General features: G+C 53.5%; 1 protein-coding gene across 1 annotated transcript in view; it reads left to right on the top strand.

Moving 5' to 3' along the window:
* The first annotated feature begins 3,673 nt into the window (after positions 1–3,673).
* Positions 3,674–24,885, top strand: part of LOC125929388 (guanylate cyclase D-like) — a 34,704-nt gene continuing 13,492 nt past the window's right edge. Inside the window, exons 1-12 of the mRNA XM_049640539.1 lie at positions 3,674–4,474; positions 7,263–7,558; positions 9,332–9,849; positions 13,249–13,333; positions 13,783–14,055; positions 14,139–14,267; positions 15,582–15,662; positions 16,946–17,122; positions 17,350–17,506; positions 17,800–17,949; positions 21,388–21,536; positions 24,548–24,711. Of these exons, the coding sequence (XP_049496496.1) occupies positions 3,676–4,474; positions 7,263–7,558; positions 9,332–9,849; positions 13,249–13,333; positions 13,783–14,055; positions 14,139–14,267; positions 15,582–15,662; positions 16,946–17,122; positions 17,350–17,506; positions 17,800–17,949; positions 21,388–21,536; positions 24,548–24,711 (2,978 nt within the window). The 5' untranslated portion in view covers positions 3,674–3,675. The remainder of the gene's footprint in view (positions 4,475–7,262; positions 7,559–9,331; positions 9,850–13,248; positions 13,334–13,782; positions 14,056–14,138; positions 14,268–15,581; positions 15,663–16,945; positions 17,123–17,349; positions 17,507–17,799; positions 17,950–21,387; positions 21,537–24,547; positions 24,712–24,885) is intronic.

The raw sequence follows: 24,885 nt of genomic DNA, 5'->3' as shown, positions 1-24,885 counted from the left end.
CTGAACAGATCGAATTTTCCAAGTGAACAGATCGAATTTTCCAAGTGGCTTCTTCAAGCCCCTGTTGGGGACAGGAAGGGAATGAGCCATATATGAAACACTCCCTGGGCAGGAGTCCCAGGAAGCTGACAGGCAGCAGGAGTGTTAACTGTAGGGGCTGTGGTGGGAATGAGGAATCTCCAGGCTAGAGTCTTCTTGGAGGGCTTGACATCTGAGGACACTGGTGCAGCAACCTTAGGACCTGCAAAGAGTCAGCCCCAATGAGACAGCATGGCAGGTGGGTCATCGGGGAGCTTGTCCTGAATGAAGGCAAGAAATTGGGTTGGGAGGTCAGCAGGATGACCTTTGGCTACAGGAGCTGAAGAGGTCCCAGCTCTAACAGAAATCCTCCACTCTCCTTCCTTGGGTTCCTATTACCGTTTTAATTTTGCTCATTTGTCTGTTAACGTAACCACAGGCATCTTCATCTTTTTGGGTCAGGATACTATGAGTTGACTAATTCCATGAGCCTGGCTCTATGAGCCAAGCACCCTGTGCCTAATCATTGGCATCTATCTCCTAGAGCCTAAAAATACAAACGGTTTCCCCCAGGATGGGGTTGAATTAACCCACAGTGCCGGCACTGTTCACACGCTCCTGGGGGAAGGGCTGGGAGAGGGGACGTGGCCAGCTTCAGAGACAAACACCACCCATTTCCTGATTTTTACTGACAGAACATCAGAGCTGATGGATCTTTGGAGACCTGCACAGCTAAACTAAGCCTTCCCTGTACAGATGGGAAAACCAGGGCAGAGAAAGGGGTGTGGACCCTGTTCCACAAGTCAGCAGGAGAGCTGGAGCTAAAAGCAGCTCTGCCGGAGTCTTCCTTAAGTCCCTGTATGCCATCAGCTGGAGGGGTCCTGGGACACTGAGTGTGGCCAGCAGGACTGCAGGGGTCGGGGACCCTGCTGCTGCTTTGTGGGACTGAAGGAAGTCCATATGCCTTTCTGTACCTCAGTTTCCCCATCTGTACACAGGGGAGTTGGTTTAGATGTTCCATCTTTAAGGATCCTTCAGCTGTGGTGGTCTAGGTGTTTGATAAAAGGGTGATTTTTGTCTTTGGCTGGGAGGTAGGAAGCCAAGCTCCAGTCCCAACTCAGCCTTAACTTTTGGTGAGAACTCAGACACGTTGCTGTTCCCCCCGGAGTCAGTGTGCTTCTCTGAAAAAGAGGGTAAAAGCTCTCTTCTTGGGACCTCTGGGAAGACAAGGCAAAGCAGTGGATCACAGGTGATTTGGAAAGCACAAATGAGGGGGAGAGGTGCACGTACGCTTATGTTTCCAACCAGAAATGATCAGCTCTCTGTGAGCCCAGAACAAGCCCAGCTGTTCAGAGGGGTTCATCCTGAGCCCTGAGGGAGCGAAGAGACCACTTGGCGCATCATGGCAGAAGTGGAGGGAGGGCACAGAGCGCTCCTCAGAGGCTGGCAGGAGAGGGCCCTCCCCGAGTCTCCGAGCCCTGAGCTGGGAGAACCGTAGCATCACAGGCCTGAAGGGCTCAGCTTGGCCTGCCCTGCAAAAACTGGCTACTGTTACAGATAGGGAGACTGAGGCCTCAAGGGCAGCGGGGGCTAAAACTCAGGCCTCCACCTCCCTGTCTAGCGCTTTCTACACCAAAGTACACCTGCCGCTCTTCCAAGATCCCAAGATGGTGATGATGGTGACTGCGATGGCACTGGGGATGATAACTATTCCACATAGTAAGTACTGTACCTACTTACTTCCGCTTGGCCAGTACCGCTTACTGCTTCCTTACCTGCTTGCCACAGTGATATCCTCACCGTAGAGACTTTATGCATTTAGCCCTTGCCACAACTCTGCCAGATAGCTGTCATCATCTCCATTTTACAGACAAGAAAACAGAGGCTCAGAGAAGTTAAACGTCTCATCCAGAGTTAGGGACAAATGAGGGATAAAATCAGGGTTTATTCTTCTGTGTAATTCCAAGGACCTTATTATTCCTCTGAACTGAACATAATTTCTAATGTGCTTCCCTGCACAGACCACGGCTGTTGGCATTGAGAGGGCACCCCCTTACTCTCCTGACATAGACTTGCTTTTTGAAAAAAATTTGTTAAATGTTTTATTCATTTTTGAGAGAGAGAGAGAGAGAGAGAGAGAGAGATAAAGTGAGAGCAGGGGAGGGCAGAGAAAGAGAGACAAAGAATCCAAAGCAGGTCCCTGGCTCCAGGCTTTGAGCAGTCAGCATAGATCTGGACGTAGGGCTCGAACTCATGAACGGTGAGATCATGACCTGAGCCAAAGTCAGACACTTAACTGACTGAGCCACCCAGGCAAGAACTCTCCTGACAAGCACTTCCAAGTGTAGGCTGCTTCCAGCTTGCCTCCTCTGGGAAGCCCTCCATGAGCTCACAGTACCTCCCTATTGGTTCTGCCTACTGCCTGCACTTGTGGTCAACTCTTCTCTTGGCTGGAACCTACCTTCTTACCAGCCTGGCATTTTCTTTTTTTCTTTCTTTCTTTTTTAATATTTTTTTTTTGAGAGAGAGAGAGAGAGAGAGAGAGAGAGAGAGAGGAACAGAGGATCCAAAGTGGGCTCCACACTAACAGGGTGATAGCAGAGAGCCTGATGCCGGGCTTGAACCCACAAACCACGAGATCATAACATGAGCCTAAGTTGGATGCTCAACCGACTGAGCCACCCAGGCACCCCCCAGCCTGGCATTTTCTTAAGGGTAAGATGAGATCTTATGCCTTCCTGTGGCCCCCAGAGTGCAAGGCTGCCGGCTGCATGAAGGAGGTGGAAGGACTTGGCTGGGTGCCCCGGATGGGGAACGGACCATGTCAAGGCTGTGGGCAGAGACTGAGCCGGGGTGGCAGGACTATAGGCTGGACGTCAAAGTCCTGGGACAGAAGGGCGGAGTGGGGGGTCCTCTAGTCCAAATGTCCTGGTCAAGGAGGTCCTGTGTAGGGTAGAGGATGAGTTGGAGAGACTTGTCCTCATCCTGTCTCTCTGCCAACCCCATTCCCAGTCTCCCTTAGTTTCCTCATCTGAACAGTGGAGAGAGAACAGGCCTGAGGGGATTCGAGATGGGACTGTGCCTGTGCTCACCATACCCAGGCTTTGCTTGCGCCATAGGGCCCTGGAGTCCAGTGGAGTCAAGTGCCAGGGGATGGTGCTGGGCTTGAGGATAAGGGGCAGGGGAGGCTCACAGCGGCCCCGAGCACCAGTCCACCTAGGATGATGAGTGCAGGAAACAACAGTAATAGTAGGTTGAAAGAAGCAGGATTTATTGAACACCTAAGGAAGGACCAGGGACTGCGCTGAGTGCTGCACGTTATGGCACACAACCATCATGGCCACTCCATAAAGTAGGCTCTGTTTTCCGCATCCTCACAGAAGAGGGAAGTGGGGCTCAGAAACCTCAGAGACTGGGCTAGGCCCACGAGGATGGAAAGCAGCGAGCCAGGTCTCACCAGCTCTGACTCTGGAGCCCACACCGAATGACTGGGCTTCTGCCCAGGCTGTGAGTCAGTCTTGGGGAGGACGTTAGACCCCAAAGCTGGGAGTCTTCGGACATGATGGGTCCAAATCCCTCGTTTTATCAATGAGGAGGCTGAGGTTCTGGGGGAAGGTACTGTGTGCCTCAAAATCATACAGAAAGTAGTGGCAGAAAATGCTAGAAAGCAAACTTTATTTTTGTCCCCTTTTCCCAGGACTACAGGGGGGATTGTCCCCTGAAGGTTGGTATTGGCTGCTGCCACACGGGAAGACGTGCCTGTCCTGCCAGGGTCCGTGGGGGTCCACTCTCAGTCATCCAAGGACAGCCTTTTTCCCACCTCTTCTGTCTGTGGTGCTTTGGGGTGCCATCCTGTGGGCTGGCTTCCTCCCCGATCCGGCCCTCGGGTCAGGGACCTTCACCTTGGGGGTGCTGGGTCCTTGGGACTGTGACCCCATCTTTGCCAGGGCCCTCCCCAGTGTAGCAGCCCAGCTGGCTGTGGACCGAGCCAACCAGGACTCCTCACTGGTGCTGGGCTCGAGGCTGGCTTCCATGGTCCTTGCCACGGGCTGTGACACCCCTCATGCTCTGGCCACGTTCCTGGCCCACAAGAATACCGTGGCTGCCTTTGTGGGCCCTGTCAATCCCGGTTACTGTCAAGCGGCAGCCCTGCTGGCCCAAGGCTGGGGCAAGACCCTCTTCTCCTGGGCTTGCGGAGCTCCAGAAGGAGGAAGTGAGCTGGTGCCCTCCTTGCCTTCGGCTGCCCACGTGCTGCTGTCTATCATGAGACACTTTGGCTGGGCTCGTGTGGCCATCGTGTCCTCCCACCAGGACATCTGGGTGGCCACAGCCCGGCAGGTGGCCGTGACTCTGAGGACGCATGGGCTGCCTGTGGGGCTGGTGACCTCTCTAGGACCTGGGGAGCAGGGGGCCACGGAGGTCCTGGAGCAGCTCTGCCACGTGGACGGTCTGAAAAGTAAGTGTCCACGGGTGCCTTCCTCGTGTGGGCAGCATGGACTTCATATGGCTGCTGGTGGGGAGTTTCCTCAGCATCAGACAGTGGGCTGAGCTCGGGACAACGGCCCTGCATTTCATCTCACAGCAGCCCCCTGAGCTAGTCCCGTTGAGGTCTGCACTTCACAGCTCAGTGAAGGTAGGTAACTTGCCCAAGTCACACAGCTGGCAGGCAGGGCAGTCGGGTTTTGAGCTCTGATTCAAGTGTTGGTTGAGGAGTGGGAGTCAAAGGGGTTTCTTGCCTCATGTCTGGTATATTGAAGGAAACGAGAGTGTAGGGGTACTTGAGCCCGGGAAGGTAGTTAGAGTCAGAATCACTTTTTTTCCCCGATTAATCGTTTCTTGCATTTATGGAACCCTGCTGTGCTGAGTGCTGGGACACACAGGTGAACCGGACAGATCAGGTGGTGGGTCTCCAGCGGCTGACTAGGTAATGGAGAGACAGCTATATAAGTAATAAGAAACAGGTGGTTACGACAGAGAGCTCAAGGCCATCAGAGGGAACAGAGGCCTGGAGAATGAGAGGAAGTACAAGGCTGGGGCCCTGGGGATCAGAGGAGGCTTCTTGGAGGAGGTGACATTTGCCTGTCTTGAAGGAAGTTGTTAGCTAAGGTGAGGCATGGTGGGTAGACTGTAGAGGAGAGGTAGCACCTGGAAAACAGAAGGGATTTTTTTTTTTTTTTTTAAGAGAGCACAAGCTTGGGAGAAGAGCAGAGAGAGAGAGAGAGAGAGAGAGAGAGAGAGAGAATCTTAAGCAGGCTCCACACTCAGCACGGGCTCGATCCCACAACCCTGGGATCATGACCTGAGCTGAAATCAAGAGTTGGACACTCAACCCATGGAGCCGCTCAGGCGTGCCCGGAGGGACCTTAAAGTTAATCTAGACTGGGATGATTTCAAACTATGGGTTGTGATCAACAAACCAGTTTAGTGAATCAAGACTAACATTACAAAAGAAGGAAAGAAAGAAAGAAAGAAAGAAAGAAGAAAGAAAACAGGAGAGAAAGAGAAGAATGAAACAGAATAGATAAAATAGAATGGAATAAAAGTGGTGAATGCGAGAATGTATTGCAGGTAGCAGGGGAAAGTGTTGTTCTGTGAAACTCACAAACACCATGTTTCTCATTTGAGGGAACCGGAGCCAGTGCCGCCCTGGGGGAGGGCGGGGTGGGCGGACCCCCAAGCTGATGTGGCTGCTGGTTAGTGAGTCAGCCCCAAGTAGGGAGTGAGACCCGGCCCAGGTTAGCCTGCTGCCCATTAGGACCAGTAGCCCACTTCCCTGAGCCCCAGTTCTCCAGCAGGTGAAATGGGGATAGTTGAAACCCACCTCACAGGGTCACAAGGAGCAGATATTTGTGGCTGAGTGCTTTGTAAACACTTCCTTCAGCCAAGAGTCACTGGGCACTGCTCTGTGCCTGACCCTGGCTGGGCTCTGGGGAGGGGGTGGGGAGGAAGCACCCAGGTCCCGGCAGTGAGGAGCTCCAGTCTGGTAGGAGCTGCTTTGCTTAGGGGTGGGGAGGGCTTCATGGAGGAGGTGATACCAGGGCAGGGCCTGAGCATGAGAAGTTGATTGCAGGCGGTGATGAGGAGGAAGGGGTTCCAGGCAGAGGAACCCGCTAGGGCAGAGGAATGGAGGTAACATGTTGGGATTAGAAGGATCGGCTCAGTTCTGCATGACTGGAGCATGGTGGCAGTGGGTGGGGGACGCGTCATCAGACTCCTCCAACCCTTTTGCTGGATATTGAGTTCCAACCACATTGGTGGCTTTCAGGAGCCAGGGGGGCAGAGTGGTTCAGGGCATATTCTCTGGAGTCAGATTGCCAGAGTCTCACTCCTGACCCCACCTCCTGCCAGCTGTGTGCCCTCAGGCAACTCACTAAACCTCTCTGTGCTAGAGTTTCCTCATCGGTGACATGAGGCTAATGACCCCCCTCCATCACAGGGTTGTGAGGACGAGGACTACTGCAGATAAGGGGCGTAGAACAGTGCCCAGCACACAGCGAGCACGGCTTGCCATCAGTGTGGGTTTTTCCCAGTCTACGGCTTCCTCCCAGGCTGTGGGGATCGGCTTTCCCTTGTGGAGGGAAAGCAGGGAAAATGCAGAATGGCACCCCCCACTTACAAAACAAATGGGTCTTTTGGTTAGCGTCCAGAATAACCCCCGGGTGGAAGAGATGGGAAAAAGGAAGCTCGGGTCCTATTTACCCCCAGTTGTAGTGAGTGAGTCTCCGAGCTGCCCCCCCCCCCCCCCCAATTATACTGGGGCAGGGAGCAGCTGGCTTGTGGCCCGTGGCCCATACAGCATGGCCCTCCAGGCTCAGCAGAGATCAGGGCTCCAGGCTCTGACTTCCACATGACCGGGGTCCTCGGGCCCCAGCAAGGGGACTCTCAGCTTTCCCTGGTGGCTCTGTTTTCCCGGATTTCCTAGAGAAAGGGATTGCAGTAGGGAACCTAGACCACAGCCAGAGTAAGTGGTAGCCCTTTGTTGACTGAGGCGGTCCCCCTGGTCAGGGACCCAAGTGGAGAAGAGAGGAAGGACCCTTATCTTGAGCAAGGGCTCTCTTCTGTCCTGGGTGCCTGGGGATGGAATTGGCTGCTTATCGCCAAGGGCCTATTTCTTTCGCTAAGGCAAAGAGGAATCTATTCATGGTAGGGGCGTGGACCTGAGAGTTACGAGCAGCTCTCCAGGGCCACAGACTCTGGGCTTCAGGGGAGGCCTGCAAAGGTAAGCACGCCTCTCCTACCCCCAGTGGTGGTGCTCTGCATGCATTCGGCGCTCCTGGGGGGCCTGGAGCAGACGGCCCTGCTGAGCCGAGCGTGGGCCCAGGGCCTGGCAGATGGGAGGCTGGTCTTCCTGCCCTACGATACCCTGCTCTTTGCCTTGCCCTACCGCAACCGCTCCTACGCGGCCCTTGACGACCGCGGGCCCCTGCAGGAGGTCTATGACGCAGTGCTCACCGTCAGCCTGGAGTCCGGCCCTGTGGACGAGGCCTTGGAAGCTGCCAGGGCCATTGGAGAGGTGGCTGCCCACCTGGAGCCAGAGCAGGTAGGTCGATGCAGGCCCGCGCAGGGCCCGGAGCCCTGGGTCATGGGCAGGTGTGCGTGCATTCTAGGCCTTCCCAGCCCGGGCCCCCTACCCACCTGGCCGACCAGTCCCGCCTCCTGGTGGGCATGTGACCTGTCCCTTATTTGACAGTGTCTCTGCCTCTCCCTCGGTACACTGTCTCCATCTCTCTCTCTCTCTCTCTCTCTCTCTCTCTCTCTCTCGTGTGTGTTACTCACTCTTGGCCTGCTTTGTCAATTCACCTTCTCCTGTGACTTTTTGCCTCCTATTTTTCTATCTCCAGCTTAGTGCCTGTGATTCTCATCTCTGGCCCAGCTCTTCTTCCTCGTGCAGACTCTCTCCCTCCCCTTCCTCTGCGTCTGTCTAACAAAGTGTGCAGATCAGTAGGAGAGATGCCGGGGCGTGGGGGAATGGGAAGGTTTTCTGGAGTCACTGCTGTGAATCTGAGGAGTGTTAGCGGTGGGGGTGTGGCTGCCAGCTCAGTTTGGGCGGAGAGGACTCGGCTGCTCGGGTCCCTGTTGGGACGTCTGTTTCTTGGTGACAAGAAGACAATAGTTCTGCATGTGATGACAGGAATGCAGATGCGGATGAAAGGCCTTGCAACCGGTCATTCGTCTGACAAATGTGACTTGAGTCCCTCTCACATGCCATGGGGCCAGGCATCAGGGACACACTGATGGGTAAGACAGACCTGGCCTTCAGGGAGCTTCCATTATGTTAGGGCAAGACGGGTAACACCCAAGCAACCATATGGCCAAATCCAAATTGTGGCGATGTCGCCAAGAAAACTAAATAGGATAAAGTGACAGAGAGCAGCTTGGATAAAGTAGTGGGTGACAGGAGCTAAGATAGGCAGGGAAGCCCACTGCGGGGAGATGGCACGTGAGCTGCATCCGGAACGGGAAGGAGGCAGCCGGGTGCAGGTCTGGGTGAAGAGTGACCAGGTAGATGAAAGGTCAGGGGCAAGGGGCGAGAGACAGAGTGAACTTCGGAGGCTAGAGGAACAGGCAGAGGGCGTGGAGAGGCTGGACTGTCATGACAGGTGGGGACAGGGGTCCAAGATAAGCGGGGGCCAGACCATGTGAGGCATTTTATGCCAGGGCAAAAGGAGTCTCAGCTCATGATCATAAGTGAAATGGGAAACTATCAGCAGGTTTTAAGTAAGAAATAATTTGATTCATGTTCTTACAAAATATCGTTTGGGCTGCCTGAAGGGTCTGAAGAGACCCAGGTGAAGCAAGGAGACCTTTAGGGGGCTCCTCTGCAGGCCAGGTGAGCAGTGAGGGGCTCAGATCCAGATGGCAGGAGTAGAGGGGTGAGGGGTCAATTGAGTTGGGAATAGATTCTGAAATAAAACCAAAAAGATTCAACGACAAACTGGAAGAGAGAAAGAGCGGCGTCAGGAATCAAACCTAGATTCGAGAAGTCGGGCAGGTGGTAGGTAGCTCCATTTCCTAAGGTTCAGGAGGAGTGGGGTTAGTGTGGGAGAACCAGACGGAACCTTGAAGAACCAGGAGTTCTGTTTTGGACATGTCAGGCAGGTTTGACATGCCTGTGAGACGTCGGAGTTGGCGGTGGCCCCGGAGACTGTGATTCCACGGAGTGGGGACTGATGTCATGGTGGGACCAGAGAGAGGGCTGTGTTGGGGGCGGGGTGGGGGTGATAATCCATACAACCTGCTGCTGGCAGGGCTCAGAGATGTCTGGGAGCCTGTGCCATGGGGTTATGGGGTTGAGGGACCTTCTCTTCCACAGGTGTCCCCACTCTTTGGGACCATCTATGATGCTGTTGTCCTGTTGGCCCATGCCCTGAACCGCTCTGAGAGCCATGGGGCAGGACTCTCGGGAGCCCACTTGGGAGACCATACAGGGGCTCTGAATGTGGCTGGCTTTAGCCAGAGGATCCGGACGGATGAGAAGGGCAGGAGATTGGCTCAGTACGTCATCTTGGACACAGATGGTCAGGGAAGACAGCTGGTTCCCACCCACATTCTGGACACAGGCACGTGGCAAGTGCAGCCCCTGGACAGGGCCATACACTTTCCAGGAGGGGCCCCTCCAGCACGTGACTCCAGCTGCTGGTTTGACCCCAATATGCTATGCATGAGAGGTAATTCATCATCCCTCCATCCATTCACCTATCCATCCATCCAATCACCCAATGCGTTTTCCTCTTCCTGGAGAGCTCCCCACCTTGCCTGGTTAAATCTTACCTGTCTTACCAATCAGGGCTGCCCCTCCACCCCGGCCACCATGATCCCCACAGCCCCTGAGTGAATTGCTTCATGTTCATAAGGGTGTGTGTCCTGTGCCGGGAAGAACCAGTGCCATCTGTTCCCCAGACTAGAAGGTAGCTCATGAGAAGAAGCCTTCACCCAATTGTTTCTCTGCCCCTTTTTCCACAAAAATTTGCTGGAGGACCTCCCACGTGTCAGGCACTATGCTCAGCCCCAGGGATATAGGAGTGAATGAAATTATGTCCCTGCCCTCATTGAGCTGATGTACTCGAAGACCAACCCCAGGGCCTGCTTTCCAGGGGCTTCTGTCTGGTGACAGAGACAGGGACAGCTGAAAACAATACAAGACAGTGTGATCAGAGCCATGAAGGGGGCAGCCAGGGGCTGATGGAGCTCAGAGGAGATCCTTCTCCGTCAGCCCTGGCTCACAGATTTCACCATCTAACAGGTTTTTAATTAATTCATTCAACAAATCAATCAGCAAACATTTATTGAGCATCCACTGTGTCCCATGCTCAGTGCTGAGAACTGGGGATACAATGGCAGATAAGACCCGTGGTCACTGCCAGCACGTGGGATGGAGCTCCCTGGGTAAAGGGGGACGGGGTAAGGGCAGGTGCCCTGAGAGGGAGCTCTGAGAGGGGACACTAGGGGGTTGTGGGAGCCTGAGCAGCGGCCTCAGGATATATCTTCTCTTGGGGATCTAAAAGTGACAGTTCACACTCTGGCCTGTGTTGTCATGATTATCACCGATACAACTGATCACCACCATGGATTGAGAGACCAGACAGCGGGGGCTTTGGGGCAAATGTACTTAGGGCTGCAGTTCAGCGCTGCCCCTGACTAGGTGTGTGACCTTGGGCAAGTTGCATACCCTCTCTGGGTCTCCATTTCTCATGTAGAAATAGGAACAAAGACCTGACACCTTCAACTGCTTGTCCTTGCGTGAGGTGGGGGTGGGGCAGACCTCAGGAGCAGGGCTTGTACTTCCAAGGAGATGGGAAGGGGCTACGAGGTCCCGTGCTCTCAGTGAGAAGCACTCCTCAAGTGGCACGTAGGAGCGCTGGGACCGGCTGGACTTGTCCTGTCCAGGGCTGGCTTCTCTCCTCCCTGGGTCTCAGGGTCTTGTCAGCAAGAGAATGTGCCGTGTTCTTTGTTTCCTCTGATTGTTTGTGTCTTGGAATGTCAGTCTTAGAGAGCCATTCATTCACACTCCTTTCAGCCTAAGCTTTATTCCTTAACTCCCTTTGGCAGCAAGATCCATCGAAAGGGTGTGGGTGCTAACTGGATTAAATGTCCCTTCCCCTCTTCTCTGGAGTCCTCCTTGCTGACTCTTTCCACTACTCTCTTAACACGAGCAGTCCTATCAAGGCCCCCAGTAGCCTCCATGTGCTGAGGCCCAGAGCCAGCTGCTAGTCTTGGCTTTGCTCAGCCAAGACAGCCGAACTCCCGTCCTCCTTGCTACTCCATCCCTCTCCAGGGCCCCCTCACTCGTCACCTTCTCAGTCACCTTTTCTGTTCTATAGAATTCTAACCTATTAACACCACTCCTGTGGGCTTGGTGCTTTGAGCCGTTTTCTCTCAGCACTTACTCCCACAGTGTCTTATCCATTCTCGTGGCCCCCAGATGGACATTGTTGTCTCCTAAACTCCATATCTGCCCAACCGCTTACTTGACATGTCCAATAAGATTCTACTGACACCTGGATATCTAGTCGGCATCTGAAACTTGATGTTGTCTGAAGCTCAACTCCTGATCTGTCCCCCAATCTGCCTCCCATGATGTTCTCCGTTGCAGGTCATGGAACCCCCAACCTCCCACAGGCACAGGAACGCTCTGTCTCCTCACACCCCCCATCCAGTTGGTCAGCACACCCTGGGGGCGCCATCTTTAGAATTTGCCCGGCAGCAGAGCTGTTCACCAGTCACTGCCTCCATCCTGGGCCAGGCCCTCGTCATCTCTCACTGGGTCACTGCCTTGCCTCTGCCTCATCCTCATGCAACCTGGCAGGTTGGAGGATCCTTTGGAAACATAATCACTCCCCCACCAGGACCTGTAGAGGCTTGGCCTCACCCGGAGCCAAGCCAGAGTCCTGGCCTCTGACTTCACAGCACCCTGTCCCGCTCAGCATCTTGGTCTGTCTTCCTCCTGCTCTCTTCTGTCCTTCCCTGGATCGCAGACCGCTCCTGCTTCAGAACCTTGGCACTCGCTGCCCCCTAGGCCTGGGGCACACTGTGTTTTCTGCCACACCCTGTGCGTTTGCTCCCTTGTCTCCTCCAGATTAAGACTCAAAGCTTACCCTTTCGGAGCCTGGGCGAGAGGCAGGATGATGCGGTGGTTAGGAGCCCAGATGCCAGAGCGAAAGTGCCAGGGTTTGAACCCAGGCTCTGCCACTCACAGACAGTTACTTCTCACTGTTTCCTCCTCTACAAAATTGTGACCATGACCATACCTACTTCCAGGGGTCATTGTGCAGAATAAGGTGAATTGAAATACATAACATCATCAGAATAGGTGCTTAATGCAATACAATGTGCAATAGTATAATAGGGATTGCAAGGTATTTGCTGCTATTATTATGATGGACTCAGACTGGAGGGCTTCAGCAGGGGGCGGACAGCAGAGCTCATCCTCCAGCGAAAGGAAGAAGGGAGAGGAGGCATGGAAGGCAGAAGGGATGGCCCCATTTCTGTGGCAGCAGAGGTCAATGTCCTCTCTCCAGATTGGGGCTGGGCATTCAGCGTCCTTGCCAGCCTAAGCTGATGCTAGGGTTGCCCAAGCAAAGTAGGGGTGCCCTCCCAACCTTGCCAGTGAACTTTAATAGCGTCTTTACATCCAACTCCTGACATGAGACCTGGAGATTTGGATTTGGTGTCAGGAAGGCTCTCTTAATGGTCAGAGTGAAGGACAATGAAACTGGCTGTCCAAACAGATAGCGAGGGGCCCATCAGAGGGGATATGCAAGAAGTAGGACAATAATCGACAGGGATACAAAATTTTTATTCAGCACCCGCCATGCCCAGGCTCTGTGTTAGGTGCCAGGGACAGTGAGATGAATAAGACACAGGCCCTGCTATCCAGCCACTCTGTCTATTGGGAAGGGACTTGATATGCCATCAGACAAAAGACCATAGTCTGACCAGGACTGTAATGAGATCTGAGCAGGGACCATGGGGATCCAGGGACAGGGAGCCCAAGAACCCAGGCTGAAACACTGGGACTCAATACCTGCGTGTGATGACCAGTCCACAGATAGGACTTTCCTACATGAGTGTCATTCTGAGCCTCATCCCTGGGGTCTGTCTGGATTGGGGTTTGTGTTTCCATTTCCCAGAGGAAGGCCCAGGAGGAGGTACAGGAGCTGGGTGAAGGGGGCTGCCCTCCTTGTGTGGTTGTTACTGTTAGGACTCGCGTCCATCCTGCTCCGCCCGCAGATGCACAGCTCCCGGGGAGCTTCCTCGCTTTTGTCCTGGCATGTGTCCTTTTGCTGGCTGGCGGGACCCTCACTTGCCTCATCAGGTGAGACTCTGTCTGCACCCAAGCCTTTTTCTGCCCCTCTGTGCCCCCCACCCACAGGGCCTCTCTTGTGTATGCACAGTCCTGGCAATCTTCAGGAGGCTTTCCCATCCCAGGACCTCAGGACAGTCCAGCACTCCTGTCCATCTTAGAGCCTCAGTCATGGCCCTGCTGAGGCTGGGGGGCCTTGCGAAAAGGTCCACTTAAAAGTCGGGGAAGAAGCCTGGGACCTTATGTAAGACTGTCCATCCCTGAGCTTCAGGCTATGAACATGCACAATGATGGCTTGACCAGGACAACTCCCAGGGCCCTTCGGTTTTGAAAGCAATTCTTCCTGGGTCTGAAATCCTCTGTGTTCCCTGAGCCTGCCCCCGGCCCTCACCTCAGGAAGCCTCCGGGCAGTTTGGGAACTCCCAGGCTAGGGACCAGTAGGCTTATCAGGCCTGAGCCAGGCCAAGGGCCTGGGTAGGGGGCAGTGCTCAGCAGTGACCCCTCGGTGCTGGGACTGCTGGGGAGAAGGGAGAGAAAGAGGGAGAGGGCTCTGGGTCAGCGCAGGCCCAATAGGCCAGATCGAGGTGGGAGTGATACGTGTGCCCTCCCTCTGCCCTGCCCTTTCTCTTGCCTCCAGATTGGGCATCCAACAGCTACAGCTGGTGCGGGGCCCCCACCGGATCCTGCTGACAGCCCAGGAGCTCACCTTCATCCATCGGCCGCCAAGCAGACGGGTAGGGGGACAGGCACTGGACTGGGTGGGCAAGCCGCTGACTGAGGCCTGGTCCAGGCTCTTGACCGCACCTGCCCCCTCCAGAGGCTGCACATGGACAGCGTGAGTGAATCAAGAAGTGTGGCAGATGGCGGGAGCCTGAGGTCGGTGGCCCAGGGGTCAGCAAGGAGCCTGCCGGCCCCCCAGGAGCCCACCAATGTGGCCCTGTACCAGGTGAGGGCCTCTGCCACCACATGTTTGGGCCTGAGAAGCTGCAGTGAGTTTGGGAGAAGCTGAGGGAGCCCACAGCCTCTTGGGCTTCTGTATGCCCTACTCCTGTTACAGAATGGGAAACCGAGGCTTGAAGAGGGCCAGTGACTTTCCTGGGTCCCACAGCAAATCAGTGGCATAGTAGGAGTGGAGAAGGACTCTCAATTCCCAGCTCAGCATGGTTTGTGATCTGACCTTGGGACAACAAGTTGCTGGCTACTTGGGCCTGGGCTCTCCCAACGTGGGTCCACCCAGGGTTTCTCTCAGCACGGGGGCCAGTCTAGGTCACCCTCCTGCCTGTTTCGGCAAGGGACAGTGAGATCCCAGGTCCCTGAGGCCCAGAGGTGAGGGAAGCACACAGCCCCAGACCGTCAGCCGATAGGGAGGCCACAAAGTCAGAGATTAGACCGGCAGGATTCTAAAGTTGTTGAGGACACTGTGGCTTTTCAGGTGCTGTGTTCTCCAACTCGACAATTCACTGATGTTCCGATTCTCAAATTCTGCGACTCACAGCTGATGAGCCAGGCTAATTGTACAGGAAGGGACATGAGGCTTATGATCCTTCTTTTCCACTTCCTCCCCAGGGGAATCCCATCTTTTCTTCTTTTATGCTGAAAGGAGGCTTTAATGCTGTACAAAGCATGTTCTGTCTGCTTCTCTAAGTTAGCTGACAGTCTGTGGGTGAGGCTGACAAGGCAGAAATCCATCCATGACAGGGGAGAGAGGGCTAAGATTGCAGCTAGCTCTGGGCCAGGCCGGGGCGAGGACCGAGCCCCAGCCCGAGGCTTCCTTCTCTCCCGCCGTCCCCTCTCCTACAGTCTCTGGGTCACAGAGCCCCCGTCACTTCACAGGCTTTGGGGTGTTGTGGGTGCCTGAGGCCTGCAGAGTAAAGTTGACCTTGACACCGGGAGCATGTTGACATGCTTTATATGCAACAAGTGTTAGCTCTTGCAGGGCGAGGGGGGTATCATCTTCGCTTTACAGAACTGGAACAAGAGGCTGAGAGAACCAAAGTCACTTGTTCAAGCTCACAGACGGAGCTAAACAGTGGCGGGGTTAGGACTGAACTCGGGTCTGTCAGCCAAAGGCCCTGGCTTTGCCCCACCAAAGTGAAAGTCTAACTTCGGTTTCTGCCGGCCAGGCCCTGCCTGGCTTGCAGCACACAGAAAAGATACATTTATGGGGACGGAACTGGGGCTGAGAGGCACAGAGGGATTAACCCAAGGTCGCACAGCGGGAGACCAGCAGCAGCGAACTTTCTCATTCTTCCTCCAACAGGGGGAGTGGGTGTGGCTGAAGAGGTTTGAAGCAGGCACAGCCCCTGAGCTTCGGCCCAGCTGCCTCAGCCTCCTGAGAAAGGTAGGGCCAAGGAGGGGAGGGGACGCTGGCAAGGGACTCCCACTGGTATGGAGTGGTCCCCGCTCAACGTGGAAGCTTCTAGCCTCAGAAAGGAGTCCTTTCTATCATCACAATTGCTGCCCCATGGCCGACACCTCAACCACAGTTACACACTCATCTTTACTCACGAGCATTCCTCAAGTCACGTCACCACCTCAACGTGACCATCACCACGACCCTCAGGGGCACAGTCCCTTCCATCAGTATCAGCAACACCCTCGAAGGACCTCATCCTGTACCCACCATCCCTCCACACATCCACCCATTTAGTCACTGTGTTTTGAGCATCACCTATGAGCCAGGCCATGTTCTGGGTTTGGGGGTACAGCTGTGGAGAAGAGGGACAGGGTTCCTTCTCTCAAGGAGCTTCCGGTCACTTGTCATCACTAACCACATAAGCCCCTTCACCCCCGAGGTTGTCAGTATCCTGAGAAGCACTGTGGCTGGAGCACAGAGCACAGGATTGGAATCAGGAAGGTCCCAGGTAGAATTCTGCCTCCCTGAAACGCTTAGCTTTCCTGTAAAATGGAGCTAATGAAATCTACCCTCTGGGGAATTAGGAAGATTGGAGAGAACATATGAAATAACCTAGAATTGTCTCTGGCCAGAAGTGAGCCTTTGATAAATGCTAGCATCACTGCTTGGGTTCAAGCTCTCTGACCTGCTGGGCAGCCATGACAGAGGCTATTTTCTGGTTGAGCCTGGTCCCTTCTGCTCTTCTTCCTCTCCTTATCAGTCTCTAAGTCTTAGGGGAGAAACTTTACAGTTTTCAGGTCCATGGTTCCACTTAGGTTGGGAAACAGGCCTAGATCCCTACACTGTGGAGTTCGCTACAGCTTATTCATTTATTCTCCCATGACGCTTCCATTCACTTGTTCACCCACTCATCCATCCATTCATCCATCCATCATCCATCTATCCACCCATCCATCCACATATCCATCTATCCATTCATCATCCATCCATCTATCCAGGCATCCATTCATCATCCATCATCCATTCATCCATCTATCCATCCATCCATCCATCCATTCACCCAACCATCCATCATCCATCTACCCATCCATCTACATATCCATCCATCTCCATCCATCTATCATCCATCCATCCACCCAACATTTCTGGTGCCTCTCTGTGCTCTTCCCTGTACTGGGTGCTAAATACTGGAGACCAGATGTGGATTGTACCTGGTTCAGCCTTCAATGTGCCCCTGGGGGATGCTAAGATGCCTATTGCCCCAACAGATGCGGGAGATGCGGCATGAGAACGTTGCTGCCTGCCTGGGCTTCTTTGTGGCCCCTGGGGTCAATGCTCTAGTGCTGGAGCACTGTTCCCGGGGCAGCCTGGAGGACCTGCTGCGGAATGAAGCTCTGAGGCTGGACTGGACTTTCAAGGCCTCTCTGCTGCTGGATTTGATCCGTGTGAGAACCGTCCCTGGGCCTAGAGCTATGGGGGCCATGGGGAGGGCAGGGAGAAAAGAGATGCTCAGATTTCCAAGACCTGGTCTCCTACTTTGTCTAAGAAAAATCTGAACAGTATGGGAGAAGGTGAGAGGAGGCAGGAAGTGTTTCTGGGGTCTGTGAGATGCTGAGAGGACTAGGGTCCCTTTGATTCATCACATAATGGGCTACCGTTACGTCCTTTCCAGGGCATGCGGTATCTGCACCATCGACATTTCCCTCACGGACGCCTCAAGTCCCGAAACTGTGTGGTGGATGGGCGCTTTGTTCTCAAGGTCACTGACCACGGTTATGCAGAGCTCCTGGACGTTCAGCGGGCTCCCCGCCCCCGGCCAGCCCCAGAAGGTCAGCTCAGGGATGGGCGGGCGCTGCCAGTGGGTTTTGAGGCCTCTATTTAAATTGGATGCTTGTGAGGCAGGGGGACAGGGGAGATGTCCAATCTTTTAGCACTTTCTGTGGTGTGACCTTGAGCTGCCTCAGGCCCCCTACCTATGAATGGGGGAGAACAGAAGCACCTATGTCCTCCTGGGGGCTGTAGGTAGAGGGCGATGACGCCACATATGTGAAGTGCCTGCCCATCTTGGCTCAGTTTGGTGGTCAGTGGGTGAAGACAGTGTGGCCTTGCCTTGTGACTGCAGAGCTGTTGTGGACGGCTCCAGAGCTGTTGCGGGGGCCCGGGGCGCCGGGACGGGGCACCCTCAAAGCAGACATCTTCAGCATCGGCATCATCCTGCAGGAGGTGCTGACTCGAGGCCCACCCTACTGCTCCTCAGGGCTCTCCGCAGAAGGTACAGTGCCCTTGTCCTCCTTCCTTGGCCGTTCGCTGGCTGGAGTCCCCGTGTAGTTGGGGAGCTCTGTGGCCACCAGGAAATCCTGGTGGAAATAACCTTACAGACACACTTGCCTGGTTTGACCACGAGAATTAAGTTTCTTTGGCTCAAGCCAGGCAGCCTTATCAGCTCCACCAAAATGGCAGCTGACCAGCTCCAGGTAAAGACATTGATTTCTGGGTGAAAACCTCAACCCCCTCTGCCTCTTCTAAGGTCACTGCCATGTCTGTGGATGCTCATGCCCTAACCACCCCGCCTTGATTTGCATAGACTTTGTGTCCATATAGACCCCAGTTTTCCCCAGCTGTATCACTTAACTTACTACGTGACCTTACACAGATCGCTTACCCTCTCTGAGCCTTAGTTTTCTCATCTTTAGAATGGGGATGAAATAAAAATGGGCCAGACATCTGGCCCTCGTCTGATGTGGCCAGGCTGCTCAGTATTTAGGGGCTTGCTTCTCTGCCCAGACAGGATTCCTTCAAGAACATCTCTGTCCTTATACTTTAGGTGTGTGGGATGGTCACTCACACCTTCCCCATCATCACTCAGTCTTAGATGTTTTCTTTTCTGACCCCAGCGCGGAGGACCAACTTCAGAAACCTTTCCTCCCTTTCTGTGTTTCTCATCAGGGTTTCCCAGACCCTGGGCTGTTCTTCTAGCTGTCCGCCTCCTGTCTGTGTCCAGTCCCAGGGACCTGTCCTCACAGACACCCCGGCATCTCAGCCCACAGTCCAGAGCAGTGATGGAGCTGAACCCACTACTCCGTCCCACCCCCAAAGGAAAATCATTAACTCATGGGAGGCCTGGCTTGCTTCCTTTCTCCACTAAAGCACTGCTCAGTGAGTAGCATTCCAAGCTCCAAATTTATGAGGTGGAGGAGTGGGAAGGAGGGGGATCTTTGTCAGGCCATTTGTTCAACATCCTCAGTGGCCCGACCCCCCACATCTACCCGCTGGGTGAGGAAAGACCAGCCAGATGGGGTCCACAAGTGTATGGCCCTCAGGCCTGGGCTCCATGAGGCTTTAGGTGCAGGGATCAGGCCTGGAACCTGATGGCCGCCATTGGATCAGGCTGTCAGTCCAGGGCCTGCTACATCCCAGGGCATGCTGTCCCTGGTCTCGGGGAGTAAAACACTAAGAGCCCAGGTACTGGGGGACACCAACCTAAGCCCAGCTCCACGCCAATTCACTTCATAACTTTGAGTAAATCCCTTTCAGGCTCCGAGCCTCAGTTTCCTTGTCTGTAAAATGGGGACTATGTTGCCTGCCTCCTAGAGTGGTTGTGAGGAGTCAGTGAACTTCTTTAGACCAAGTGCCTGACACATGGTGGGCACTCAAGTATTTGCCTGGGCGGTTTTACGGAGGTGCTAATGGGGGATCCCACATTCTCTCCTGAATTCCCAACTTGGACGCAAACGCTCCTTGATCTTAGAAGTAACATCTTTTCAAGATCCTGTGTGTGTGTGTGTGTGTGTGTGTGTGCAGTGGGGGTGGGGGGTGGAATTGCAGCTTCCAGAGCTCTCTCTGTCATATGCTTTATTCCACTGGACAACCCTGGGAGGCGGTAGGTGCACTCGTTAGAGATAGCTGAGTGAGGCCTGGAGAGGGGAAGGGGCTTCTCGGTGGGGAAGCAGTGGGTCTGGGACTTGGACAAGCTCAGTGTCCTTGCCCTAAAATCTCCTGGAGTCATCCATGGAGCATACTCCCATAGAGCTGGGTGTGTGGCCTCCTCCCTCAACTGCTGACATGGCCAGTCCGTCACCGTGATGCGTTGGGTGTGGACAGCGGGCCGGGCAGGGGGAGGGAACGTGAGACCGCGGCTGGCCTGGCCTGGGACAGCCGTTTTCAGCACATTCACATACGAGGACTCCGTTTTAATGTCAAAAACGTTTGGAGCCTCACATGCTATGTGATTTTTAATATCCGCTGACTGAGACAATCCCCAAAGACAGAATCGGCTCTGAAGTCAGCAATGCTTTGAAATGGATTTGTATTTTATTCATCACAACCCCATCTGAATACTTTTGAAAAAGAGTCGTACGTGTGTGTGTGTGTGTGTGTGATGTGTTATTGATTCCATCTGCATACCCTCCTTTGTAAGCACACACAGCTTTCCAGGTCCTTTACTCAGAGGCCCTCAGGGTCTGATGCCTGCAGGCTGGAAGCCTCTGGGCAAAGAAAATCATGTAGGCCTGGAGGAGATCGGGCTCAGTTCTACAGTTTGCTTTTTACCAGCCCTGCAGCTGTGGGTGAACTCCTTCACTCCCAGGAGCCTCAGTTTCCCTATATGTAAAATTAGACAGGGACTCATGCACTACCCCCCAACAAGGGGGCCGACAAAGAATGTGGAGGGAACTGAAATCCAGAAGGAAACTTCTCCTCGGTGGCACCAAGGGCCCCCACCTCCTCGGTCAAGAGAGGAGGATCCCAGCCCTCCTGAGGGAGTAGCCTGTAGCCCTAGGAGGTCTGTACTATTTATAACTGTACTTGTTATATGGGAGGAAACTGAGGCTCAGAGAGGTGATATGACTTAGAACGTAAGAGGGTGATATAGAAGTCCCCTCCTGATCCGCTGAAAATCTGAGCCCCACTTCCTCCCAAATCCCTTGTGAATCTCTCAGCTCCCCCAGTGCCCCCAACAGCTTCCTGAGGGGGAGCTTTTCCCGGCCAGTTGTCCGATGAGGAGGCTGAGGCACAGAGTGATGGCAAATAGCAAGAGCCAGAACTAGAACGCCGATCTATCGGACCTCGACTTAGTCTGATGGTCTTTATCACAGGGAGTGGGGACAGGAAGATCATGGCAGGGGCTGTCTTGGGAAAATAATGATAATGATGATGATAATGAAAGCATACAATCTTGTTTCCCACATGGGGAGTTGGCACCGGAAAGTCTCCAGGTGGCAGGACTGGAGGCAAGAGCCACAGCGTCAAGGTTTCAAGCGCATGGGTGGGGCATCGCTGGCAAGTGGCAGCAGCTGGGTTTGTGGGTGGGGGGGGGGTGCTTGCTAGGGGCCAGGTGCCTAACATCTCATCTCTTCCCTCTGCACTCCTCTCAAGAAGGCAGTTTATTAAGCTCATTTCACAGATGGGAAGACTGAGGCTCAGAAAGGTCACTGTCTCGTCCACCATCTCCTAGAGAGGTGGGGGGGGGGCAGATCCAGAAGTCAAAACCCACTTTTCGGCTCCTAGCGTGAGACCCCTTCCCAGGCCACACCCTGGGCAATCCTGGGTCCACTGGCCAGCGTGACCAGGGGAGGCAAGAAGTACCCTCAGGACCTGATCCCTACACCCCCACGGGCCTACCCTGCCCTCCTTCTCAGGACCCCAGGCCAACCCCTTGCCACGAGTCCTACTGGGCCCGTCTGACCTATCGTCCACATGGTGTTTATTGCAGAAATCATCAGGAAGGTGGCATCGCCCCCTCCCCTGTGCCGGCCCCTGGTGTCCCCTGACCATGGGCCGCCCGAGTGTATCCAGCTGATGGAGCAGTGCTGGGAGGAGGCTCCAGAGGACAGACCCAGTCTAGACCAGATCTACACCCAGGTCAGTGCACCCCAGGCCAGTGCTCCCAAGACCTAGCAGATCGGTTCACTTCACTTTGCTCAGTGACAGCCAGATACTACCTATGGGGCCTAGAAACCTTATGTAGCAAAGGGGCAACAGGCCAGCACCATCACTCCTGCGGGGGAGAAGGGGGGATGGCCGAGGTCCACCCTTTGAGGAAAACTTTCTCAGATCCCTGGGATCCGGGGATGTGTGTTGAGTGCCTTCCTAAGTGCCGAGGCCCATGCTATGTTGTGCTTACTTCATTTAATCCTTAGGCTAGCCCTCCCAAAAAGCACTGTTATTATCTTGGCTTTACGGGAGAGAAACTGAGGCACAGATTGGTGAGGGACTCGCCCAAGGTAACTGAGGGAGTGAAAGGTGCAGCTGGAATCCAAACTCAGGTTTGTCTGTCTGCAGAGCTGGTGCTGGAAATCTCGGCCTCCTGGCCCCAGAGCAAAGAGGTCGTTTGTGGCTGTGGAGACAATCAATGCTGTTTCCTCTTGTCCGTGAGTGGAATTAGTGAGGAGCTCGGGTGCACCCCCACCCCCAGGCCTGCCTTGGGATCTATAACAGGAGGGGTGAGGCAAGTCTGTACGAGTTTGCAGGGTGGTGGTGGAGAGTGTGGGCCTGACTGAGCTGGCTAATGGCTCCCACAAGACTAACCCATCAAGCCTGAGGTGACATCTTTGTGCCTCCCTTTCTGCCCTCTACTCCCAGCCACAGCAAACGTTGCCAAGGAGAGGCTCAGCGAGCAAGAGGGGCGTCCAGACAGGTGATGAGGGAGCGGGAGCGAGGAAGACACACAAAAGGCGCACACAGGTGTCCCCTGAGAATCCTTTCCACATCCCCTGACTTCCCACCTCCTTTCCTCACCTCAGCTCAGGTATCAGGCGTGGCGTCGCCATTGCACAAATGAGAAATCTGGATCTAGAGTAAATGAGCTCTCAGTGGCCACCGTGGGGGTGGGTTGCAGAGCTAGGACCAGCAATTCTTAAAACACGAGCCTGGAATCCATCCAGGGATCAGAGATTGCCATGGCCAGCTATGGGTGACTGTGGGGAAAGATCCTGCCCAAGGCTCTGGGGTGGAGAAAGCAGAGATGGGCATGTGATGCATTCGGCACAAAGGCAGGGACTGGACCACGCCGTGGGGAGGCTAAAGGCCAGAATGCCTTCATTCACATGTACATTGCAGTTTACCTCCTTGACCTTGGGCACGTTGATTGCTCTGCTGAGCTTCAACTTCCTTAAAAGTTGCCTGGCAAGACTAACTGTGGTCTGACTCCCCACACTTGAGTGACCATCAGGTGAGATAACTAAGTTAAGAAAAAAGGTGGTTCTCTGAGAAAGAGTGAGTGAGGCATTAGAGAAAGAACATGGACCTGGAAATCAAAAGGCTTGGGTTTATGTTCATTTAACATTGTTCTGGGAGTATCGGCTAATGCAATTAGACAGGAAAATGAATACTGGAAAGGAAGAAGAAATTAATTGCTATTTGCAGATCCTATGATTGCATTCCTGGGCAACCGGGGGAAACAATGGAAAGCGCATTCCAGTTTTTAAACTAATTCAGTGGGTTGGCCAATGATAAAATTAATACGTGAAAGATCTCAGTTTGAAACTCAGTTCCACCATTATGAAGTCCTTGGCAAGTTATCTCACCTCTCAGATCCTTTGTTTTCTCATTTGTATAACGAGGGCCTTCCTTGCAGAGGTGAGCTTCTGGTCAGCATTAGGTTCTTGGTGCCTCAGGGTCAGGAGCTGTCATGCCCACCTCGACTGCCCTTTAAGCTTGCGCCTCTGCTTTTAATGGGCGGTATAAAATAGGTGCACGTGAGGGGCTGCAGCCACTCCCCACCTTACAGATGTTGGGTTGAGCTAAGTGGTATTCATGGAGGTTGGATATGTGCACCTACACACACGCACATGCCCACACACTAAGCTTCTGGGTTTAGACAGGGTTGGATTCCTTCACTTTGACCATCATTAATTTGCTTCTCCCACTGACTGCACTTTGGGAAGGTACAAACCAGACTGGGGAAGGTTCTAGTAAATCTCCTTAGGGAACGCACTGCTGTATTTCCTGTAAGTTTCTCATTGAAGATGTGATTTATGACCACATATGAATGTCCTCATATGAAGATCTAAGACAGGCATTTCTCTCTGCTCAGCAGCCAGCAGTTTTGTTTCTTTGGAGCAACCAATTCAATGCTCCGCTGTCTCATGGACTCTGCGGATCATATAATCTATATTTCCCTCTTTGCTTTGTTGTTAGGAAGCTTATATTCAAAATTGTGACCAAATTCTAACATGCATTTTGCTAGACCAAAATAGCAGGCATTTTTCCTCCTTTGGTCCCAGTGGCCTTACGTATTTATTATCTTATTTTGTAAAACATTTTTTTGAACAAGGAGAGAAATAGAGGTAGAAATGATTATATACATAACTAATCTACATGTATCTTTTCTATCTACCTGTCTATTCACCCACCCATTCATCCTTCTATCCATCATATCCACCCATCTGTCTGTCTGTCTATCTATCATCCATCCATCCATCCATCCATCTATTGTCTATCATCTATGTATCCATCTATCCATTCATCCATCCATCTATCCATCCATCCATCTGTCCATCTGTCCATCCATCCATCCACCTTTGAGAAGAACAACAAATGTCCACTCCACAGTGTTGTTGTAAGAACCAGAGCAGTAGGGTTAGTGTTTGATAATGGTAATGCTATGCTGGCCATGAGCTGGCTCTTTTGTAAAGTCCTCTCCCTGCCGGCCCGCCTCATATAGAACTAACTCACTTTTCCTTCCAGCTGTCTGTGCTTCCCCTGTGCTTCCCTCCAGCTGCCGTCCCTTGTCTATTACATATCTGCTCCTCACCAATGGAGCTCCTCCAGGCAGGGACTATGTCTGCTTCATTCTCGTGGCCCAGATTGCCAACCCAAAAGCAAGTGTGCTGACCTTCATGGATGAATTGGGACTTTTGTTCCATTTTCAGTTCAAAAGCCTCAATCAAGGCAAGAAGACCAGTGTTGCTGACTCTATGCTGTGGATGCTGGAGAAGTATTCCCAGAACCTGGAGGACCTGATCCAGGAGCGGACTGAGGAACTGGAGCTGGAGAGGCAGAAGACAGAGAGGCTACTCTCTCAGATGCTCCCTCCGTGAGTGGCCCCTTAGGACTTGATTATGTCTCTAGCCTCTGTGGCTCTGAGCATGGGACCTGGGACATAGTAGGTACTTAGTAAGTCTGGGTTCCATGAATTCATTTAATTTAGTCATTGTTTATTTATCTAACATATTTTCACAGAACCCCTATTTGTGTTAGGCACTATGTT

Source organism: Panthera uncia, chromosome D1 (genome assembly GCF_023721935.1).
Source record: "Panthera uncia isolate 11264 chromosome D1, Puncia_PCG_1.0, whole genome shotgun sequence".
NCBI lineage: Eukaryota > Metazoa > Chordata > Mammalia > Carnivora > Felidae > Panthera > Panthera uncia.
Note: the sequence above shows the minus strand (reverse complement) of the source record. Positions and strands in the feature narration are given on the sequence as shown.